Source organism: Eschrichtius robustus, chromosome 4, assembly GCF_028021215.1.
Source record: "Eschrichtius robustus isolate mEscRob2 chromosome 4, mEscRob2.pri, whole genome shotgun sequence".
In the NCBI taxonomy this organism is placed as follows: Eukaryota; Metazoa; Chordata; class Mammalia; order Artiodactyla; family Eschrichtiidae; genus Eschrichtius; species Eschrichtius robustus.
Window position 1 is genome coordinate 55,289,183 of NC_090827.1, and position 20,960 is coordinate 55,310,142.

Here is a 20,960-nt window from a genome sequence, read left to right on the forward strand (position 1 = left end):
CTGAACAGTTTGGTCAATAGGAATTCTCTGAGTGATTTATTTCCAATTTAATAATTTTAGTCCATTAAAAAAGTCTTTACATGACAGTATAAGGCATAGTTCAGTTCTTTTAGCCAAATTAATTTGTTAGCTTCTAACATAATCATTCAAAGTAAGAATGATGAATTTGAATTGCTAACTAAATGTTCAAATAGTTGAATTAATGCATTTTGGCACAATGACACGGGCTTTGTGTGTAAAATACGTACATACATGAGAGTATGTAAGGAAAGAATTGAATCGTACAATTGAATTGGCTCCCTGTGGTTTGTGTTGGGTTACATCTCTATCATAACAAGTCATTGCTTGGGTCTGCCTGACTCATAGCACCAAGCTTTACTCTACAATTGATTGAATTGTGAATGATTTCTCAACGAGTAAAACAACTCTGTTATTTTTATTTTTATTTCGCTCTTTGTAAAGCTGACTTGAGTTTTTGTTTGATTATTGTTGCTGATTTTTGGAGTAGGCAGTCCTGAAAAGATGTGGATGTGGCTAGAAATTTTTAAAAATATACTTGTTTTCTAGTTTCAAAAAGTGTACATATTCACCGTAGAAAATGTGGAAAATTCAACAAAGCATGAGCAAGAAAGTAGAAATCACCCAAAATGGCACTATTCAGAGCCAGCCATTTCTATCATTCTGGTATAATTTTTTCTTCTTTTTATTTCCTATGTATATTTTGGTTTTTAAAATATGTACTACTTTGTGATCTATTTTTTCCTTGACATTAAACATTATTCACTTGTTCGTCTGATAAGGATTTACTGTCTCAATTATATGTTTTTAAAGAGCTACAAGAAATTCAATATTGTCCATGTTTTACTATGATCCACAAAAGATGGGAAAGGTATGGCTTTTTTTCTTTCTACTGTGTGTGCTGCCCTGATTCACCTAATTGATGTATCTGAATCATACCCAGTTGAATTTCTAAAGACTCTAAAATTTGAAGAACTCCTTAAAATCAGGAATTATTGTCATTGTCTCTGTGAGTTATGAACCATTTTTTTATGTTAATCTTTTTTCAATTTATAGAACTGCTAGCCATCATCACTGACTATGGAAAGAATCTATAGTTCAATAAATAAATACCTAATGGCAAAAACTCTCTCTGTACAATTTAAATAAGCTTAAATCATTAAATATTTTTAGTAAAAATGATAAACATTGTATCCACCTTTTCCTTTATATTGGAATAAATTCAACAAATATTTTATAGAATCTATAATACACAGACATTGAGCAAGAGGATACAAGGATAAATATAACATGATCCCTACTCACAAACAGCTCACATTCTAGTTGGGGACCCAGTCATGAATGTAATTATCTAACACTTACTTGGTGCTGTACTATAGATATAAATAAATAAAGTGCTATGGCTGCTTAGAGGAATTAGAGATTAATACTGATTGGGGACTGGGGGAAGTTTCACAGAGGAATTAGCATTTTAGTTTGCCTTAGAATTCCCTAGACAAGACCCTGATATCTTAGCATGAGGATTTATGTGCAAGTGGTTTATTAAGGAGGTGCTCCCAGGAGAAACTAGTAAGGAATCTAGGGAAGCAGGACAAGGAGAGAAAGAAGCCAAGCACAAGGGCAAGATTTCAGGCAAAGTCTGGCAGAATGTAGCTTCAACTTGACACTGCAGGGTGCTCAGGAGTGTGTTTTATCTCAGAGTTGGCTTGAGTCAGACAGCTGGGTTTTCATGCTCCTGGACTGGTCAGTGAGAGCCAGAGTGATGCCCTGAGAGTGGGGGATAGGAGGTGAGGCAGGGCATAAACTCCCAAGCTCTCCGACCTCTTCCCCTTTGTGCACAATCTCTCTGGTAATTTCAGGACTGTCCTCTGAAGAGTCATAAGTACAGGCTAGTAGAAGCAACACTATTGAATGTCTAACACTATTGTGTTAGACATTCAAAGGAAAAATGTAGAGTTTCAACAGGCTTGGAAATAGGGAAGAACATTCTAGACCTGTGCTATTCAATATATCAGCCTTTAGTCACATGTGGCTAGTAGCTACTGTACTGGTCCATGCAGATATAGAACACTTTGCCAACAGAAAAAGTTCTATTGGACGGTACTCTAACTAGACTGAGAATAGGATGAATAAAATCATGGAAACTTGGAAGAGCAAATAGTTTAATAGGGCCATAATGAAGATAGATGGCTGGAACACAGGCTGTGTTCAAATTTTAACAAGCTTTGGAAGCACTGATCCTATATCCTATATCACCTCCATATCTGGCCTTATGCTGGGTCTCTTTGTGCCCCTAGCTGAAGACCTGGTCTCTACTTTGGTCTCTCTTTTCCTTTGGCTCCTTCTCCAGCCATTTCTCCGTCACTTGTGCCACTGCCTACTTTCTCAGCTCTGGCTTGAATCTTAAATCCTGATTCAATAGTTTAGAGTACCTACCTAGCATTTTAAATTTCCTCCCTCTCTTATCAACTACTTCCCAGTCAGCTCCAATTTGTATATAAAGCCCACATTATACATATTAAGAACTAGGAAAGATAAGAGGTAGACTGAGGAAAATTAGGTTAATGGATTTAGGAGTCCCAAGCATGTTGGGTAGACTGCATGAAAAGAGCCAGTGGGGATGGAGAAATGAAAGAAACAAATGACAGGGGAGATAATTAATGGAATAAGAAAACGTTAGAGAACAAGAAAGTTTTAGGAAAACAGTCTTCCTTAATTTCCTGGAAAGAATGTATTTCCTGTCATCACTATCTGCTATAAAATGGAGATCAAGGCTATTGTACTAAGTCCTTGTGGTTCCTCAAGCTTTCTGTATAGAAAAATCTTAATTCCATCCTTTCCTCAAACTACATTTTTTTCTACATATGAATTTATAAGAGGAGAAAATGACAAGGCTACAGACTTAAATCATGGAACATTTTATCTTTAAAAAAATTAATTGTGGTAAAATACACAGCAAAATTTACAGTCTTGACCATTTTTGGTGTACATATGGTTCGATAGTGTTAAGTACATTTACATTGTTGTGCAATCAATCTCCATTATTTTTCATGTCGCAAAACTGAAACTCTGGGGGATTGGTTCAAGATGGCAGAGTAGGAGGACATGTGCTGACTCCCTCTTGCAAGAGCACCGGAATCACAACTAACTGCTGAACAATCATCAACAGGAAGACACTGGAACTCACCAAAACAGATACCCCACATCCAAAGACAAAGGAGAAGCTGCAGTGAGACAGTAGGAGGGGTGCAATCACAATAAAATCAAATCCCATAGCCACTGGGTGGGTGACTCACAAACTGGAGAACAATCATACCACAGAAGTCCACCCACTGGAGTGAGGGTTCTGAGCCCCACCTCAGGCTTCCTGACCTGAGGGTCCAGCAACGGGAGGAGGAATTCCCAGAGAATCAGACTTTGAAGCCTAGTGGAATTTGATTGCAGGACTTCAGCAAGACTGGGAGAAACAGAGACTCCACTCTTGGAAGGCACACACAAAGTAGTGTGCACATCAGGACCCAGGGGAAGAAGTAGTGACCCCATGGAAGACTGTACCAGACCTACCTCCTGGTGTTGCAGGGGTGGGGGGTAGCTGTGGCTCACCGTGGGGAAAAGGACACTGGGAGCAGAAGTTCTGGGAAGTAGTCCTTGGGGTCAGCCCTCCCAGAGTCCGCCATTAGCCCCACCAAAGAGCTCCAGTGCTGGGTCACCTCAGGCCAAACAACCAACAGGGAGGGAACCCAGCCCCACCAATCAGCAGACAAGTGGATTAAAGTTTTACTGAGCTCTGCCCACCAGAGCAACACCCAGCTCTACCCACCACCAGTCCCTCCCATCAGGAAGCTTGCACAAGCCTCTTGGATAGCCTCATCCACCAGAGGGCAGACAGCAGAAGCAAGAAGAACTACATTTCTGCAGCTTGTGGAACGAAAACCACATTCACAGAAAGATAGACAAAATGAAAAGGCAGAGGACTATGTACCAGATGAAGGAACAATATAAAACCCCAGAAAACAACTAAATGAAGTGGAGATAGGCAACCTTCCAGAACAAGAATTCAGAATAATGACAGTGAAGATGATCCAGGACCTTGGAAAAAGAATGGAGGCAAAGATCGAGAAGATGCAAGAAATGTTTAACAAAGACCTAGAAGAGTTAAAGAACAAACACTTAGAAGAATTAAAGAACAAACAAACAGAGATGAACAATACAATAACTGAAATGAAAATACACTAGAAGGAATCAATAGCAGAATAACTGAGGCAGAAGAACGGATAAGTGACTTGGAAGACAGAATGGTGGAATTCACTGCTGCGGAACATAATAAAGAAAAAAGAATGAAAAGAAATGAAGACAACCTAAGAGACCTCGGGGACAACATTAAATGCTCCAACATTTGCATTACAGGGGTCCCAGAAGGAGAAGAGAGAAAGGACCCGAGAAAATATTTGAAGAGATTATAGTCGAAAACTTCCCTAACATGGGAAAGGAAAGAGCCACCCAAGTCCAGGAAGCACAGAGAGTCCCAGGCAGGATAAACTCAAGGAGAAACACGCTGAGACACATAATAATCAAGTTGACAAAAATTAAAGACAAAGAAAAATTATTAAAAGCAACAAGGGAAAAACAACACATAACATACAAGGGAACTCCCATAAGGTTTACAGCAGATTTCTCAGCAGAAACTCTACAAGCCAAAAGGGTTTTGCACGATATATTTAAAGTGATGAAAGGGAGCAACCTACAACCAAGATTACTCTACCCGGCAAGGATCTCACCAGATTTGACAGAGAAATTAAAACCTTTACAGACAAGCAAAAGCTAAGAGAATTCAGCACCACTAAACCAGCTCTACAACAAATGCTAAAGGAACTTCTCTAAGTGGGAAACACAAGAGAAGAAAGGGACCTACAAAAACAAACCCAAAACAATTAAGAAAATGGTCATAGGAACATACATATTGATAATTACCTTAAACGTGAATGGATTAAATGCTCCAACCAAAAGATACAGGCTTGCTGAATGGATACAAAAACAAGATCCATATATATATGCTGTCTACAAGAGAACCACTTCATACCTAGGGACACATACAGACTGAAAGTGAGGGGATGGAAAAAGATATTCCATGCAAATGGAAATCAAAAGAAAGCTGGAGTAGCAATACTCATATTAGATAAAATAGACTTTAAAATAAAGAATGTTACAAGAGACAAGGAAGGACACTACATAATGATCAAGGGATCAATCCAAGAGGAAGATATAACAATTATAAATATATATGCACCCAACATCTGAGCACCTCAGTACATAAGGCAAATGCTTATGTATTGAGGTATGTATACAAGAGGAAATCAACAGTAACACTATAATATTGGGGGACTTTAACATCTCACTTACACCAATGAACAAATCATCCAGACAGAAAATTAATAAGGAAACACAAGCTTTAAATGACACAATAAACCAGATAGATTTAATTGATATTTATAGGACATTCCATCCGAAAACAGCAGATTACACTTTCTTCTCAAGTGCACATGGAACATTCTCCAGGATAGACCACATCTTGGGTCACAAATCAAGCCTCGGTAAATTTAAGAAAATTGAAATCATATCAAGCATCTTTTCCAATCACAACGCTCTGAGATTAGAAATAAATTACAGGGAAAAAAACGTAAAAAACACAAACACATGGAGGCTAAACAGTATGTTACTAAATAATCAAGAGATCACTGGAGAAGTCAAAGAGGAAATCAAAAAATACCTAGAGACAAATGACAATGAAAACACGATGATCCAAAACCTATGGGATGCAGCAAAAGCACTTCTAAGAGGGAAGCTTATAGCAATACAAGCCTACCTCAAGAAACAAGAAAAGTCTCAAATAAACACTCTAACCTTACACCTAAAGGAACTACAGAAAGAAGAACAAATAAAACCCAAAGTTAGTAGAAGGAAAGAAATCATAAAGATCAGAGCAGAAATAAATGAAATAGAAACAAAGAAAATAATAGCAAAGCTCAATAAAACTAAAAGCTGGTTCTTTGAGAAGATAAACAAAATTGATAAACCATTAGCCAAACTCATCAAGAGAAAGAGGGAGAGGCCTCAAATCAATAAAATTAGAAATGAAAAAGGAGAAGTTACAAGGGACACAGCAGAAATACAAAGCATCATAAGAGACTACTACAAGCAACTCAATGCCAATAAAATGGACAACCTGGAAGAAATGGACAAATTCTTAGAAAGGTATAAGCTTCCAAGACTGAACCAGGAAGAGATAGAAAATATGAACAGACCAATCACAAGTAATGAAATTGAAACTATGATTAAAAATCTTCCAACAAACAAAAGTTCAGGACCAGATGGCTTCACAGGTGAATTCTATCAAACATTTAGAGAACAGCTAACACCCATCCTTCTCAAACTCTTCTGAAAAATTGTAGAGGAAGGAACACTCCCAAACTCATTCTACGAGGCCACCATCACCCTGACACGAAAACCAGACAAAGATACTAGAAAAAAAGAAAATTACTGACCAATATCACTGATGAATATAGACGCAAAAATCCTCAACAAAACACTAGCAAACAGAATTCAACAACATTAAAAGGATCATACACCATCATCAAGTGGGATTTATCCCAGGGATGCAAGGATTCTTCAATATATGCAAATCAATCAATGTGATACACCATATTGACAAACTGAAGAATAAAAACCATATGATCATCTCAATAGATGCAGAAAAAGCTTTTGACAAAATTCAAAACCCATTTATGATAAAAACTCTCTGGAAAGTGGGCACAGAGTGAACCTACCTCAACATAATAAAGGCCATGTAGGACAAACCCATAGAAAACATAATTCTCGATGGTGAAAAACTGAAAGCATTTACTCTAAGATCAGAAACAAGACAAGGATATCCACTCTCGCCACTATTATTCAACATAGTTTTGGAAGTCCTAGCCAGGGCAATCAGAGAATCAAAAGAAATAAAAGGAATATAAACTGGAAAAGATGAAGTAAAACTGCCACTGTTTGCAGATGACATGATGCTATACATAGAGAATCCTAAAGATGCCACCAGAAAACTACTAGAGCTAATCAATGAATCTGGTAAAGTTGCAGGATACAAAATTAATGCATAGAAATCTCTTGCATTCCTATACGCTAACAATGAAAGATCAGCAAGAGAAATTAAGGAAACAATCCCATTCACCATTGCAACAAAAAGTATAAAATACCTAGGAATAAACCTACCTAAGGAGGTAAAAGACCTGTACTCAGAAAACTATAAGACACTGATGAAAGAAATCAAAGATGACACAAACAGATGGAGAGAAATACCATGTTCTTGGATTGGAAGAATCAATATTGTGAAAATGACAATACTACTCAAAGCAATCTACAGATTCAATGCAATCCCTGTCAAATTATCAATGGCATTTTTACAGAACTAGAACAAAAAATCTTAAAATTTGTTTGGAGACACCGAAGACCCCGAATAGCCAAAGCAATCTTGAGGGAAAAAAACGGAGCTGGAGGAATCAGACTCCCTGAGTTCAGACTATACTACAAAGCTACAGTAAGCAAGACAATGCGGTACTGGCACAAAAACAGAAGTATAGGTCAATGTGACAGGATAGAAAGCCCAGAGGTAAACCCACGTACCTATGTCAACTAATTTATGACAAAGGAAGCAAGGATATACAATGGAGAAAAGACAGTCTCTTCAATAAGTGGTGCTGAGAAAACTGGACAGCTACATGTAAAAGAATGAAATTAGAACACTCCCTAAACACCATACACAAAAATAAACTCAAACTGGATTACAGACCTAAATGTAAGACTGGACACTATAAAACCCTTAGAAGAAAACATAAGAAGAACACTCTTTGACATAAATCACAGCAAGATCTTTTTTACCCACCTCGTAGGGTAGTGGAAATAAAAACAAAAATAAACAAATGGGACCTAATGAAACTTAAAAGCTTTTGCACAGCAAAGGAAACTATAAACAAGATGAAAAGACAACCCTCAGAATGGGAGAAAACATTTGCAAACAAATCAACGGACAAATGATTAATCTCCAAAATATATACACAGCACATGCAGCTCAATATTAAAAAAACAAACAACCCAATCAAAAAATGGGCAGAAGACCTAAATAGACATTTCTGCAAAGAAGACATACAGATGGCCAAGAGGCACATGAAAAGCTGCTCAACGTTACTAATTATTAGAGAAATGCAAATCAAAACTACAACGAGTTATCACCTCACACTGGTTAGAATGGGCAGCATCAGAAAATCTACAAACAAATGCTGGAGAGGGTGTGGAGAAAAGGGAACCCTCTTGCACTGTTGGTGGGAATGTAAATTGATACAGCCACTATGGAGAACAGTATAGAGGTTCCTTAACAAACTAAAAATAGAACAACCATATGACCCAGCAATCTCACTACTGGGCATATACCCAGAGAAAACCATAATTCAAAAAGACACATGCACCCCAATGTTCATTGCAGCACTATTTACAATAGCCAGGTCATGGAAGCAACCTAAATGCCCATCGACAGATGAATGGATAAAGAAGATGTGGTACATATATACAACAGAATATTACTCAGCCATAAAAAGGAACGAAACTGGGTCATTTGCAGAGAAGTGGATGGACCTAGAGACTGTTATACAGAGTGAAGTAAGTCAGAAAGAGAAAAACAAGTATCATATATTAACGCATATATGTGGAATCTAGAAAAATGGTACAGATGAACTGGTTTTCAAGGCAGAAATAGAGACACAGATGTAGAGAACAAACGTATGGACACCAAGGGAGGAAGTGGGAGGGTGGGGGGGTGGGGGGATAAAAGAAAAAGAAAGATAAACTTGTTATTTAATATGGTATTAAAGTGTTTTTATGTGGGAAAAACAAAAAAACTGAAACTCTGTACCAATCAAACAGCAATTCCCCATCACCCCCTGCCCCTACTCTTGGCAATCACCATTCTACTTTCTCTTTCTATAAAATTGACTATGTGCTCTCGGTATCTCATGTAAGTAGAATCACATAGTATTTGTCTTTTTGTGACTGGCTTATTTCACTTAGATAATGTCCCCATGGTTCATCCATATTGCAGCATGTGACAGAACTTCCTTCCTTTTTTTTTTTTTTTCTTCCTTTTTAAGGCTAGATAATATTCCATTGTATGAATAAGGTGAGTAATATTCCATTGTATGTATATATCACATTTGTTTATCCAATTATCTGTCAATAGATACTTGGTTTGCTCCCATATTCCAGCTATTATGAATCATACTGCTGTGTTCATAAATCATGGAATTTTTACAAATAGCTCTTTTAGAATATAGCCTTAGCTTGGTACCAGTCGTCATCTTCAACATCACTTAAAATATATATATTAATAATCATAATGGGAAACTAAAAGCATGCCAAGATACTTAAAGGTATCAAAAGCATTGTTCTGGAGGCCAGATTCCTTATTCAGATATTTTCTTTTTTATGTTCTATTTCCAAGGCCCTACATTCATAGTGATTACAAATTCAAAAGGCTACTTTTTAAGATATTTAATATCTAACTCTGTTTTTAGGTTACCATTTTTAAAGAAATAATTCAATTATATTCCATATACTATGAGTTTCAAAGCAGAGGACACTAGTCTAACACGTTAGCATGATTCTCAAAAAATAAACATTGAAATAAAAATTGATTATGGGTAACATCTTATCTTACCAGAATATTCACTTAATCAGAACATAATATGTAGGTCAATGCTTACTGACTATACTGCAACCATAAAGAATTGTGCTTCAAAGGATGTGAACCCTTGTTTTAATCAAATGTTGAAAGACTAAAAATGGCATTTGTGTGTGGTTAATTTGGGGTAGTATGTCCTCCGCCACATGCTAGAACAGCATTTCAAATAGGTCCTTTCAGGACTGAACTTAACCCCAATACATGAGGCAAATCTTTTTAGAAGGATGAAGAATTCCTCAGCCAATTCAGCCAAGTTTCACCAACCGTAATTTTTACTGTTATGAATGCCTTCTCTCAGGATTTTTGTTCCTTTTTTTGGGATCTGTTAAATTGCACGGTGAGGTGAGGTCTTTTTTGCACCACACACTCACTTGCGGTCCCAAACCAACTAAAGGCCTTGTAGCACATCTGTGTAGCTGATAAACAAGCTCACAGAACAGTCACAGGGAACAACAGAAAGCCCCGATATTCTAAGTGACAGTGTTCTCTTCAGTGTGGGAGAAGGAATGTGTGATATTGAATGAAATAGCAAATAACCAGGCATTTAAATGCATCACTTGGGCCAAAAAAAATTTAGTCAATCCGTTAGTTTCATTAACCGAAAGTGAATCACAGTACAGCTTGATTCACAATCTTATTTCTTTAGTCCTTTTTGGCTTGTCAAGGTATCGATATTTATATTCAACTTGTAACACCCCCGTATTTTTTTCTCCATCAAGGAGAAAGTGGTTATTATAATATCCTGATCTTCTACCTCTCTGTTTGAACTTCTCAGTGTGAAAATCAGCAGGGCTGCCTTCCTGGATAAAAAAGACTTGGTTTTATATTTTCTTCATCTCAGCACTCTTTAAAAAGAAGCATGACAGATACAAGGGACCAAAATTCAAAAATCAGAGCCTGCTGGCAAAGCTTGTGATCATGGCCAGCCAGCGTCCATGGTTTCCTACTAAACCCGTCTTTGAGTGGGTAACATCTGTTCTCTTTCATTCCAGTTCCTTTCCGAGGGATATAATTTTGTCACATGGGCACTGTCGACCAAACCAGCCTGAACAGACGGTGAGTTGTGTGACTGTGTACATGGGCAAGGGCCTCGGGAGGAATTTGAGGCTGTGGTACACAGTCACCCCAAATGGGGAGAGATTTCCTGGAAACTGAACTTTAGCCGAAACCCAGGAGTTTAAAAAAGGTAAGAAAGTAAATGTCAGCTTATACCACTGGAATAAGTTATTGACAGTGGATTATGGGGAAAAAAATCATAGTAATTATCTACACATCCCTATCAACTATGTCTTTTTTGTAATTTAATAATACTTCTGGGTTTTAAAATGGTTTCTCAATGTTCTTATTTGTGTGTGTATGAAAACAGAATATATTTTAAAAAATAAGTGAAAACATAAAATATAAAAAGTTTGATTGTCTGTCCAGTTTATTTTCCTGCCTACCTTTTTTGGGTTCACAGATTTCAATGGGAACTCTGTAAACTAATCTGTCACATGATTCTTACTGACTTGAGAACTGCAAAGGAAAGATATTTGCAAAAGATGAAGCATGTCATTGTGTTTCTTTCTCCTTTTCTCTACTCTGAAACTATCTACTTGCTTTTAGGAAAGACTTTCTTTCTTGGTTTCACTTTGGCCAATGTAACATATATGGTGGAGACATGTATAACTCCTGGTCTACATACTCTTAAAATTTTTTTTCCTGAGAACATTCAGAAGAAAGTAGAGAAACATGAAAAACTATCATTAGACGCCTTTACTCAGAAGATCTGGGTTCAAGTTCCAGCTCAATTACTTAGCAACTTTGTGATCCTGAGTCTACATTCTAAGAATAATGATACCTGTCTCACAAAGTTATTTTCTGGATTAAATGAGATGATGGGTGTAAAGCACTGAGTAAGCTGAAACATACCACACGGATTTAAGACATTATCAATATAAGGTCTAAGTAGGTAAGCTCAAAAGACACCAAGCAAAGAAATTCATATTCTGGCCTTGAAAGCACTGAACTGATATGATATAATATGATATATATATATATATATATATAATATACACACACATGAATAATTCCTTGAGAGCCTCTAGATACTGTTCAAAACATGATTTTATTAATCTCCTCTATAATCCTCTGAGGTACTATTCTCCCATTTTACAGATATGGAAAAATGCTTAGCTGGGATACCCTGGTTCTATTTCTAATAGGTGGTAGAATCAGGATTCAACCACTGGTCTTGATGGCCTGCTGTCTAGGCCTCTCTACCAGCTACTTACGATACACATTGTGTTCCCAAGAACTCTGTGAACTATTTTAAGAACTCCAGAAACCATCTAATGATACTACCAATAGGTTCTTATGGCTCATGTTTGTAACAGATAGATATTCACAGGATTTTTGAGATTCAGAGCAGAAGATAATGAGGCAGCGTGCTTTAAGTACTTACTGTAAGCCAGACACAGCTCTAAATAATGTTTATGTATTGCTCATTTAATCCTTTTAACCCAACAATGTAAGCTGTTCTTTAAGGCCATCCCCATTTTACAAAGGAGGAAACTGCAGCAAAAAGAGGCTAAGTAGGGCTTCCCTGGTGGCGCAGTGGTTGAAAATCTGCCTGCCAATGCAGGGGACACGGGTTCGAGCCCTGGTCTGGGAAGATCCCACATGCCGCGGAGCAACTAGACCCGTGAGCCACAACTACTGAGCCTGCGCGTCTGGAGCCTGTGCTCCGCAACAAGAGAGGCCGCGATAGTGAGAGGCCCGCACACTGCAATGAAGAGTGGCCCCCACTTGCCGCAACTAGAGAAAGCCCTCGCACAGAAACGAAGGCCCAACACAGCTAAAAATAAATAAATTAATTGATTAATAGAATGTTAAAAAAAAAAAAAAAAAGAGGCTAAGTAACTTGCCCAGAGCTGCACAGCTGGTGAGAGGAAGAAGAGGTCCTTGAACATGCAGTCTGGCTCCAGAGGCCCAAGTTCTTAACCACGACACTGTGCCTCTCTGATGGTCTGTGGAAGTAAAAGCATGGACATAGAGTACTTGATTCACATTACTCGATCCTAAGCAATATAACTTCAATTTTGTTGTCATTCTTTTCAAGTCATCATTTACTCTGCAGAAAACATATACATTCAGGGTCTCCATGTTCAATCCCGAGATGCTATCTTACACAACATACTTACCATTTTCCTAAGTTCTAGCTTACATGGAAAATAAATCATGTAGGAACTATGATCAAAATAAATCAATCCTATCTCCTTGCCTTTTCTTTTTTGCTTCTGCTTCTCAGGAATCCAGACAAGTGCAGCGAATAAGCATGGCCTTTGGAAGGGGGTCACAGTCCTGGCTTCAGCACATCAGCACACTAGCCAGGGTGTGCCGTGACCTCAGGCAGGTAGCTGAACATCTCGAGTCTTAGTTTTCTCATTTATAAAATAGAGATGTAAAATTTACTTAAAGGGTTATTATGAGGAATACAGAGATCATTTTGCAACGTGTCTCACCTAGGGTAAATGAGTAATAAATATTGATTCCTTCCACTTTTGCTTCTTTTGGTATGCATTCCAGTTATCTAAGCATTTTTACCTTCTATTTTCTTTAAAAAAAACCCAAAGCCCACCAATTTATCTGAATTTCTGAGGATATCTGATGCCTAAAAAGGTTTTCAAGCCATTTTCAAATATTTAGTGATCTTCGTGTATCTAGCGATACAGGCAGTCCCAGGTGGTATCTGATGCCCCAAAGGGTGACCCCAGGACAAAACCTGCCTTAAGATTATTCTCAGCCTCACAATGACTGATCAGTTTAGCTGACATGAGTTACATTTATCATTAAAACTGTCAGAATCATCTATTTAGATTAATGTTCTATGTCCTGGTCCCTGGAGTCCTAGTGACCACAGACTCAGAAATCTATTTTTCAAATGGTAAATCAGGGGAAGGTAAAAGTACAGTTCTGGCTGCTGTTACTGGATACACATTTTATTTGTTTGTATGTTTTTAGATGAACTGATATTCCTGGACAGAGAAACATTTCTCTCCAGATCTCTGGAAAATTTGTTGAGTGGGAAAGAAGTATTTTCTGAACAGGGGAAGCTGCTGGAAGTCTTGAAGAGGGGGATTCCAATGGCGATTTTTGCAAGAATACAGACACCAATGTCACTTCAACTTAGAAAGTTCTGGAGAAAAAAAACTTCTAATATGGTCTGGCACATAGACTTTCTGCTCAGGAATGACGACACCAAGAAACGCCTCCTTGTTGATACTGGCAAAATCAAGGAAATTAGACAAGAAAGAGACCCCTGAAGGAGCTAGAGCATTTCTAGAGTAAGGAAGAAAGCAAAGCAAAATTGGAGAACTCTCATGTCCTCCAATATGCAAAGATAAAAAGAAAATTTAAAAAAGAAAAAAGACGGTAGAGCGGTTATTACACTACCAGAGGTGAAAGACAGAAAGAGGGCCCCAGCCAAAGAAATGATGATTATATGCCAGACCAACACTGTCCAGCTACAGACTATTAAAATGAAAGGTCAAAGCACAAAAGAATTTCTGGGCAGCCTAATGTTGATGGTAAGGCTCTTATCTGGTATAGTCAATTGGCAAGCATAGATGAAATTATCTAGGATATACTCTATGTCCATAAGCCAGATAAATGATGTATATTAATTAACAAACTGAATTAGAGCCAGGTAGAAAGTAGCAGACTTCCTGGAACATAGGAAATGGCAGATACCCAGTTAAAGCCAATGCAAAAAGGAAAGCAGTGTAACCCTCAAGGAATGGCAAAACCTAGCCATGTCCCCAGATAGCCACAAGGGGAAAATGTTGACACTTTGAAGCTGAACGGTAACTAGCCCACAATAGAGTGAGAAACTGTGGTGGTGGGAACATAGTGGCACTTTTGAGAGTAGGAGTGTCTATGATTTTTGGTCAAGAATCCTAAAGAAACTAAGCTTTTACAAAAGTATTTTCAAAATAAAAATTAACTTGAATATAACATTGACTTAGGTTTAAATTGCATTTTAGAGCATGAGTAATGTTCCTTCAACAGCAAAAACACCTCAATTCTCAGCATTTTCCACATAGAGTAGTAGCTAAATTCTTCATGAAGTTGGACAATAACATGTGCAATAGGCATGGAAGGGTTTTTAAGTGAGATTAATCCAGTTAAAATTAGAATCACAAATTATCAGTTTCCCAGCATGAGAAAAGTAAAGCTTCGTAACCAAGTAAAACTTTTAAAACATTTTTTGGTCACATTTTTAGCTGTGCTTAAATATGTAGGAAATATTAAAAGAGGAAAATATGGAACTCTAAGTAAAGGTGAATAAACTAGAAAAACTTCCTGCTAGGTGAAGAAACTGCCCTTCAAAGCAACAGTTGGTTGGGAGATTCGTAAGAGCTTTGAGATATTGCCAAAAACATTAGGATATCCTGTGGAATACTAAGTCAAATTTGATGACCAAACACATTTAACACTGTCTGTCAAAAAGGAGAATTGCTCATTTTAATATTTACTCAGTTGGGGAAACATTTCTTACATGCATGAAATTTAACTTCTCAAGACTAAGTTTGGTGAAAATATTGGTATTTAGAGATGAACATTACACATAAAAATAAATAAACCATGCTTTCTATCTATGTAAGGGTGCTATGAGGTGTGATGATTTGATTTTTTTAGAAAATAGGCCTTGTTAAACTTGGTTAAGAACATACCTTGAAGAACATACTTTTGGCAGAGATACCGATAGGAAAGTACTAAATCTGAGTTTGAAGTGATCACTGTCGTTGGAGCTCACAAAGGATAACCTGAAAGAAAAAATTAACTAGTTGTGGTAAATTACAGCTAGCTCATCCTTGGAGTACTAGAGGGATTAAGTATGTTTTCAGTGAATGTTTATCACAGTACGTTTTCCAGGTAACCAGCACAGCTGTTGTAACTCACTTAGCGATAGCTGGAAAGTTGACTGCCATAGACTGAATGTTTGTGTTCCCTCCAAATCCACATGTTGAAACCTAATCCCCAAGTGATGGTATCAGGAGGAGGCACCTTTGGAAGGTGATTAGGTCAGAGAGTGGAGCTCTCAGGAATAGAATTAGTTCTCTTACAAAAGAGACCCTAGAGAGCTCCCTCATCCTTTTCCATGTGAAGACACAGGGAGAAGATGGCCATCTTATGAACCAGGAAGACAGCTCTTATCAGACACCAAAACTGCCAGTGCCTTGATCTTGGACTTCCTAGCCTCCAGAAATATGAGAAATAAACGTTTGTTGTTTACGCCACCCGTCTTTTGTTATAGCAGCTCAAACAGACTGCTATAGTCTACAGTCTTAAAAACAAGTAGTAAATGCACTGAAATTCAATTAAATATGGCTGTGTCAGTTAACCTGTGCTGGGTAACAAACTACTCTAAAATTTAGCAACTTAAAATAACAGCTATTTATTTGGCTCTCTATTTTGTATGTCAACCGTTTGGGCTAGGCTGAGCTGGGCAGTTCTCCTTGCTTTACCAATCTTGGCTAGTGTTACAAGCTGAATTGTGTGATTCCCCCCATGTGGCCACTCAAATGCATATTTGCATATGACTGGTGTCCTTGTAAGAAGAGAAAATTTGGACAGGGATGCATACAGAGGGAAGATGATGTGAAGATACAGGGAGAACACTATGTCAACATGAAAACAGCTGTCTACAAGCCAGGGGGAGAGGCCTGGGACAGATTCTTCCCTCAGAGCCCTTGAAAGGAACCAACCCTGCTAACTTTGACCTCAGACCTTCAGCCTCCAGGACTTTGAGAAAATAAATTTCTGTTGTTTAAGCCACCCAGTCTGTGGTACTTTGCATTTAAAAAAAAAATTGAAGCAGAGTTGATGTACAGTATTATGGTAGTTTCATGTGTACAATGTAGTGATTTGACACTTAAATACATTACAAAGTGATCACCATGATAAGTCAAGTCTAATCCCATACAGAGTTATTACAATATTATTGACTATTTTCCTTTTGCTGCATATTATATCCCCATGATTCATTTATTTTATAAATGGAAATTTGTACCTCTCAATCCCCTTCACCTATTTTTACCTAACCCCCCTACCTCTGTCCCCTCTGGCAACTACTAATTTGTTCTCTGCATCTATGAATCTGTTTCTGTTTTGTTTGTTTCATTTTTTTAGATTCCACATATAAGTGAAATTACACAGTATTTGTGTTTCTCTGTCTGACTTACTTAACATAAACCCTCCAGGTCCATTCCTGTTGTTGCAAATGGCAAGATTTCATTCTTTCTTTATGGCTGAGTTATATTCCATTGTGTGTGTGTGTGTGTGTGTGTGTGTGTGTGTGTGTGTGTGTATAAGCCCTAGCAGACTAATACAGCTGGGCTTTCTCATGCATCTGCAGGCAGCTGGTGGATTGGCCAGGCCAGCTGATTATGACGGCTTCCGCTGAGGTGTCTGAAAGAACAGGGGTCTCTCTCACTGTGTTCTCACCCTCCAGCAGGCTAGCCAAGTTTGTTCACATGGCATTTGCAAGTTTCTCAGAGTAAGAATGAAGCTATAAGGCCTTTTGAAACGGAGACTTAGAACTGGCACACTATCACTCTTGCCGTATTCTATTGAGCAAAGTAAGTTCCAGGGCCAGCACAGATTCAATAGTTAGGAAATGGACTCCGCTTCTTGGTGGAAGGAGGTACAGGGTCTCGTGGTCATTTTTGCCATTTATCACAATAGCCATTTGACATTATGGCACAAAAGCTTTCCCACAGATCAGAAGTGTAGGCCAACATTATGCTCCAATATCAAGTCTGGAAACCTCTTGAACAGAACTTTCCGTCAAGATTATATTGAGACCAATATCCAAAAAATAAGGATTAGGTTGTTAAACATCATAGATGTTTTTAAGTATATCCTATTCCCATAAACCAAGTTCGTTTCAAGTAGATACTAAATACAAGACTGGATCCCTGATTTAAAAAAAAAAGAAAATTAAACCTCTATCCAACAGGCTGATTATTAGATCTTAATTTTTATAGATAGAATTAAGCATTTAAAGGGGTTATAGGAAGTCATTACTTGCTGAAACCTGCCTTTCCCCAGTTTAGGTTTTTGAAAGCAGAGTTCATCTGCTTTGTTTTATAACCCAATGGCCTATCTGGACTCTTCAGTATTACCTTTTTAAGTGTCTTCCATTGATTGATAATTATTTAATGCATTTACTTATGAAATAAATAACGGCAAGGGCCTTATTACTTGCAAGGTCCCAGTAACACATCAGTGAACAAAGTAGACTTGTAGAACTTTAGTAAAGTAGAAGAAGACATTAAGTCAATAAAAGAACACATACAAACAATTAAAATTGTAAAATTTTATATAAATATACACAAAGTGTGTAATAAAGGATTACTCATTCAATAAATATGTATTGAGTGGCTTATTATGAGCCAGTTAATGTGCTAGGCACCGGGAATACCAATGTGAACGAGTCAGAGACACCTCTTTTTTTTAATGGAGCTCACTTTCGGCCCCAAAGACCAATAAGTTAATTAATTACAAATAAACAAAGACGCAACAATAACTTGTGATAAACGTTATGGGAAAGCAAACGAACAAAGAAAGGCACAAAAGTGAGGCCATCTTTAGAGGCTGTGAGCTGATAAGATTTCCATAGAGAAGGTGATACTTAAGCTGAGATCTGAAGATGAAAGAAGCTGTCATTTTAGGAAGAGGTAGAAAACTTCCAGGCAGAGGAAACAGGAAGTGCAAAGTCTTGAGGGTGAAAGATCATGACCGGAGCAGGAACCTTATGGAAATCCAATGACCAGACCTGTCGGGGGCTGGGGGGTGGGTGGCAGGAGCCAGATCATGGGGCTTCCATGGGACAGCGAGAGAAGTGGGGATTTTATTCTAATGATTTTATTCTAATGAAGTGGGATTTTATTCTAATCCTCTGCTGAAGGATTTTAAGCAGAGAGTGATCTGACCTATTCTAATAGTCTGCTGCTGTGGGGAGAATGGATTGAAGGGATTAGAAGTTAGAGTAGTGAGACCAGTGATGCAGCTGCTACAGTAGTCTAGGTAAAGGATGATGGCAGCCCAGACCGGGGCCACGGAAGGGAGGAATAGAGGACCAAGTGGCATTTTAACAGGAGTGAGGTAGAGCAGGAGGATCAAGAAGGCTTCCCTAAGTAAGGTTAATGGAAGGTGAGACCCACGGCTGGAAGGTAAGGAGACACCTTCATTCACAGAGTGAAAGCAGGATTAAATTAAGACCTAAAGAAGACTTGAATTCTGAAAAGACTATTGTTTTCCTCTTCCCCAAGACACATGTAATAGCGATGTAATTCAAAAGCGAAACAGGACTAAACCACAGAATAGGTGGAAGCAAGTTCCACCAGATTCACAGTTTTTCCACCACGACTAGGTTAGTGTTTTCACTTTTGAAATTTCGAATATTGAATAATTTCAAGATAGTTTTGCTGATCTAGATCTGCTGAGCCTTTTTGTTTAATCTAGCCTTTAACAAAGGCCCTGAGAAGGGAAAGTGTCTGGAGTGTTTTTGACTGAAAGTAGGCTGCCTCCTATTGATGGATCTGCAGACCATGCAGTGATCTGCAAGCTGAACTGGGGACTGGAACTTCAGAACAAAGAAGGAGAAGGTGACGCACCTCGGGGTCCTGCCGGGGGCGCGGACAGCGGGATGGAGGCGACCTTGAAGCAGCGCCTGGAGGACACAGTGAAGAATCCATCCACTGTTGGAGTCCTGTGCACAGGTTCACAAGCACTCGATCTGGGCTGCTGCAGAACCCTGTCAGATAAGCATGCTGGGGCAATATTTGTTCTACCCCAGCAAGCAGCTAAGCTGACCTCGGCCCCCACTGATATTCCTATGGTGTGTCTAGAATCAGGGAACATTATCATGATCTAGAAACACGATGGCATTACAACGGCAGCGCACAAAACGGCCTCTTGACATTTCGTATCCGTTCCCCAGCAGCCTGTCACAGGGACTCAATCATACCTTGTGTTCATTATCTTATAGAACTAGGAGAGTTCCAGTAGTCAGGCCAGTCATGGAATGTGCATTGGACACTTTTCCATTAATTTTAGAGTAAGCTGCTTTTGGACATTCTATGGATTGACTTATCAAAATACTAGTTAAGAAAATAGCATTTTTTTTTTGGTCCAATGAGCTGGAGATCAGAGATTCTTGGCTCTTGTCCCACACGGCTACCAATAAGCCATGTATGACCTTGGTTATGTCTCTTCATTTCTCCAGCCAATGAATGAGAGTTTGGAAATTTCTTTCTAAATCTAAAACCCTCTCTTTGTTCTTTTCTTTTTTTTTTTTAAACATCTTTATTGGAGTATAATTGCTTTACAATAGTGTGTTAGTTTCTGCTTTATAACAAAGTGAATCAGTTATACATATACATATATCCCCATATCTCTTCCCTCTTGCGTCTCCCTCCCTCCCACCCTCCCTATCCCACCCCTCTAGGTGGTCACAAAGCACCGAGCTGATCTCCCTGTGCTATGCAGCTGCTTCCCACTAGCTATCGATTTTACATTTGGTAGTGTATACATGTCCATGCCACACTTTGTCCCAGCTTACCCTTCCCCCTCCCTGTGTCCTCAAGTCCATTCTCTAGTAGGTCTGCGTCTTTATTCCCGTCCTGCCCCTAGGTTCTTCAGAACCATTTTTTTTTTGTTCCATATATATGTGTTAGAGTACGGTATTAGCATGTTTTGAAGGTATAGGTCACTTTGTAGAGAGAATTTTGTTATGTTTAATAAATCTGGTTAGAAGGTGGGAAAAAGAACAAAGAAGGCTATTAGAGAGCAAGGGAGGCGCAGGGGAGTTCAGACTGGACCTGACTGCACTGACCCCAGGGAGAAATGGGTGTGGCTAGATTACAGGTGCTGATGGCAGTGGCGGAAAAGTTTTCTGTCAGTCGAAAGTCAGGTCAGATGATTCCGGAGGCCAGTTCTGATCAGAAAATGAATACCTTAGCTACTCTACTATTTTTTAAAATACACTTATTTGTATACCATTTCTCTATTTTGACTGGAGCAAAGCAGAGTTGAGAGTTACTTTAGTTGGTGTGAATAAAATGTCAGAGGCAATGTATCGGTCTAGTGACTTCTTCTTCAAAAGAATTGA

The 20,960-nt window shown here is 38.4% G+C and overlaps 1 protein-coding gene and 1 long non-coding RNA gene across 2 annotated transcripts in view; both read left to right on the top strand.

Annotated features, from left to right (window-relative positions):
• LOC137763665 (uncharacterized) overlaps nt 1-20,960 on the top strand; it is a 32,622-nt gene that overhangs the window by 11,235 nt on the left and 427 nt on the right. Inside the window, exon 3 of the long non-coding RNA XR_011073830.1 lies at nt 10,795-10,858. This is a non-coding gene — a long non-coding RNA (uncharacterized lncRNA). The remainder of the gene's footprint in view (nt 1-10,794; nt 10,859-20,960) is intronic.
• LOC137763664 (ragulator complex protein LAMTOR5-like) lies at nt 19,497-19,724 on the top strand. Its single transcript, XM_068542117.1, has one exon. The coding sequence runs from the start codon at nt 19,497-19,499 to the stop codon at nt 19,722-19,724; it is 228 nt and encodes a 75-aa protein (XP_068398218.1).

Excerpts from the sequence above, each read along its gene's own strand:
- LOC137763664 (XM_068542117.1), top strand. The coding sequence starts at position 19,497 with ATGGAGGCGACCTTGAAGCAGCGCCTGGAGGACACAGTGAAGAATCCA.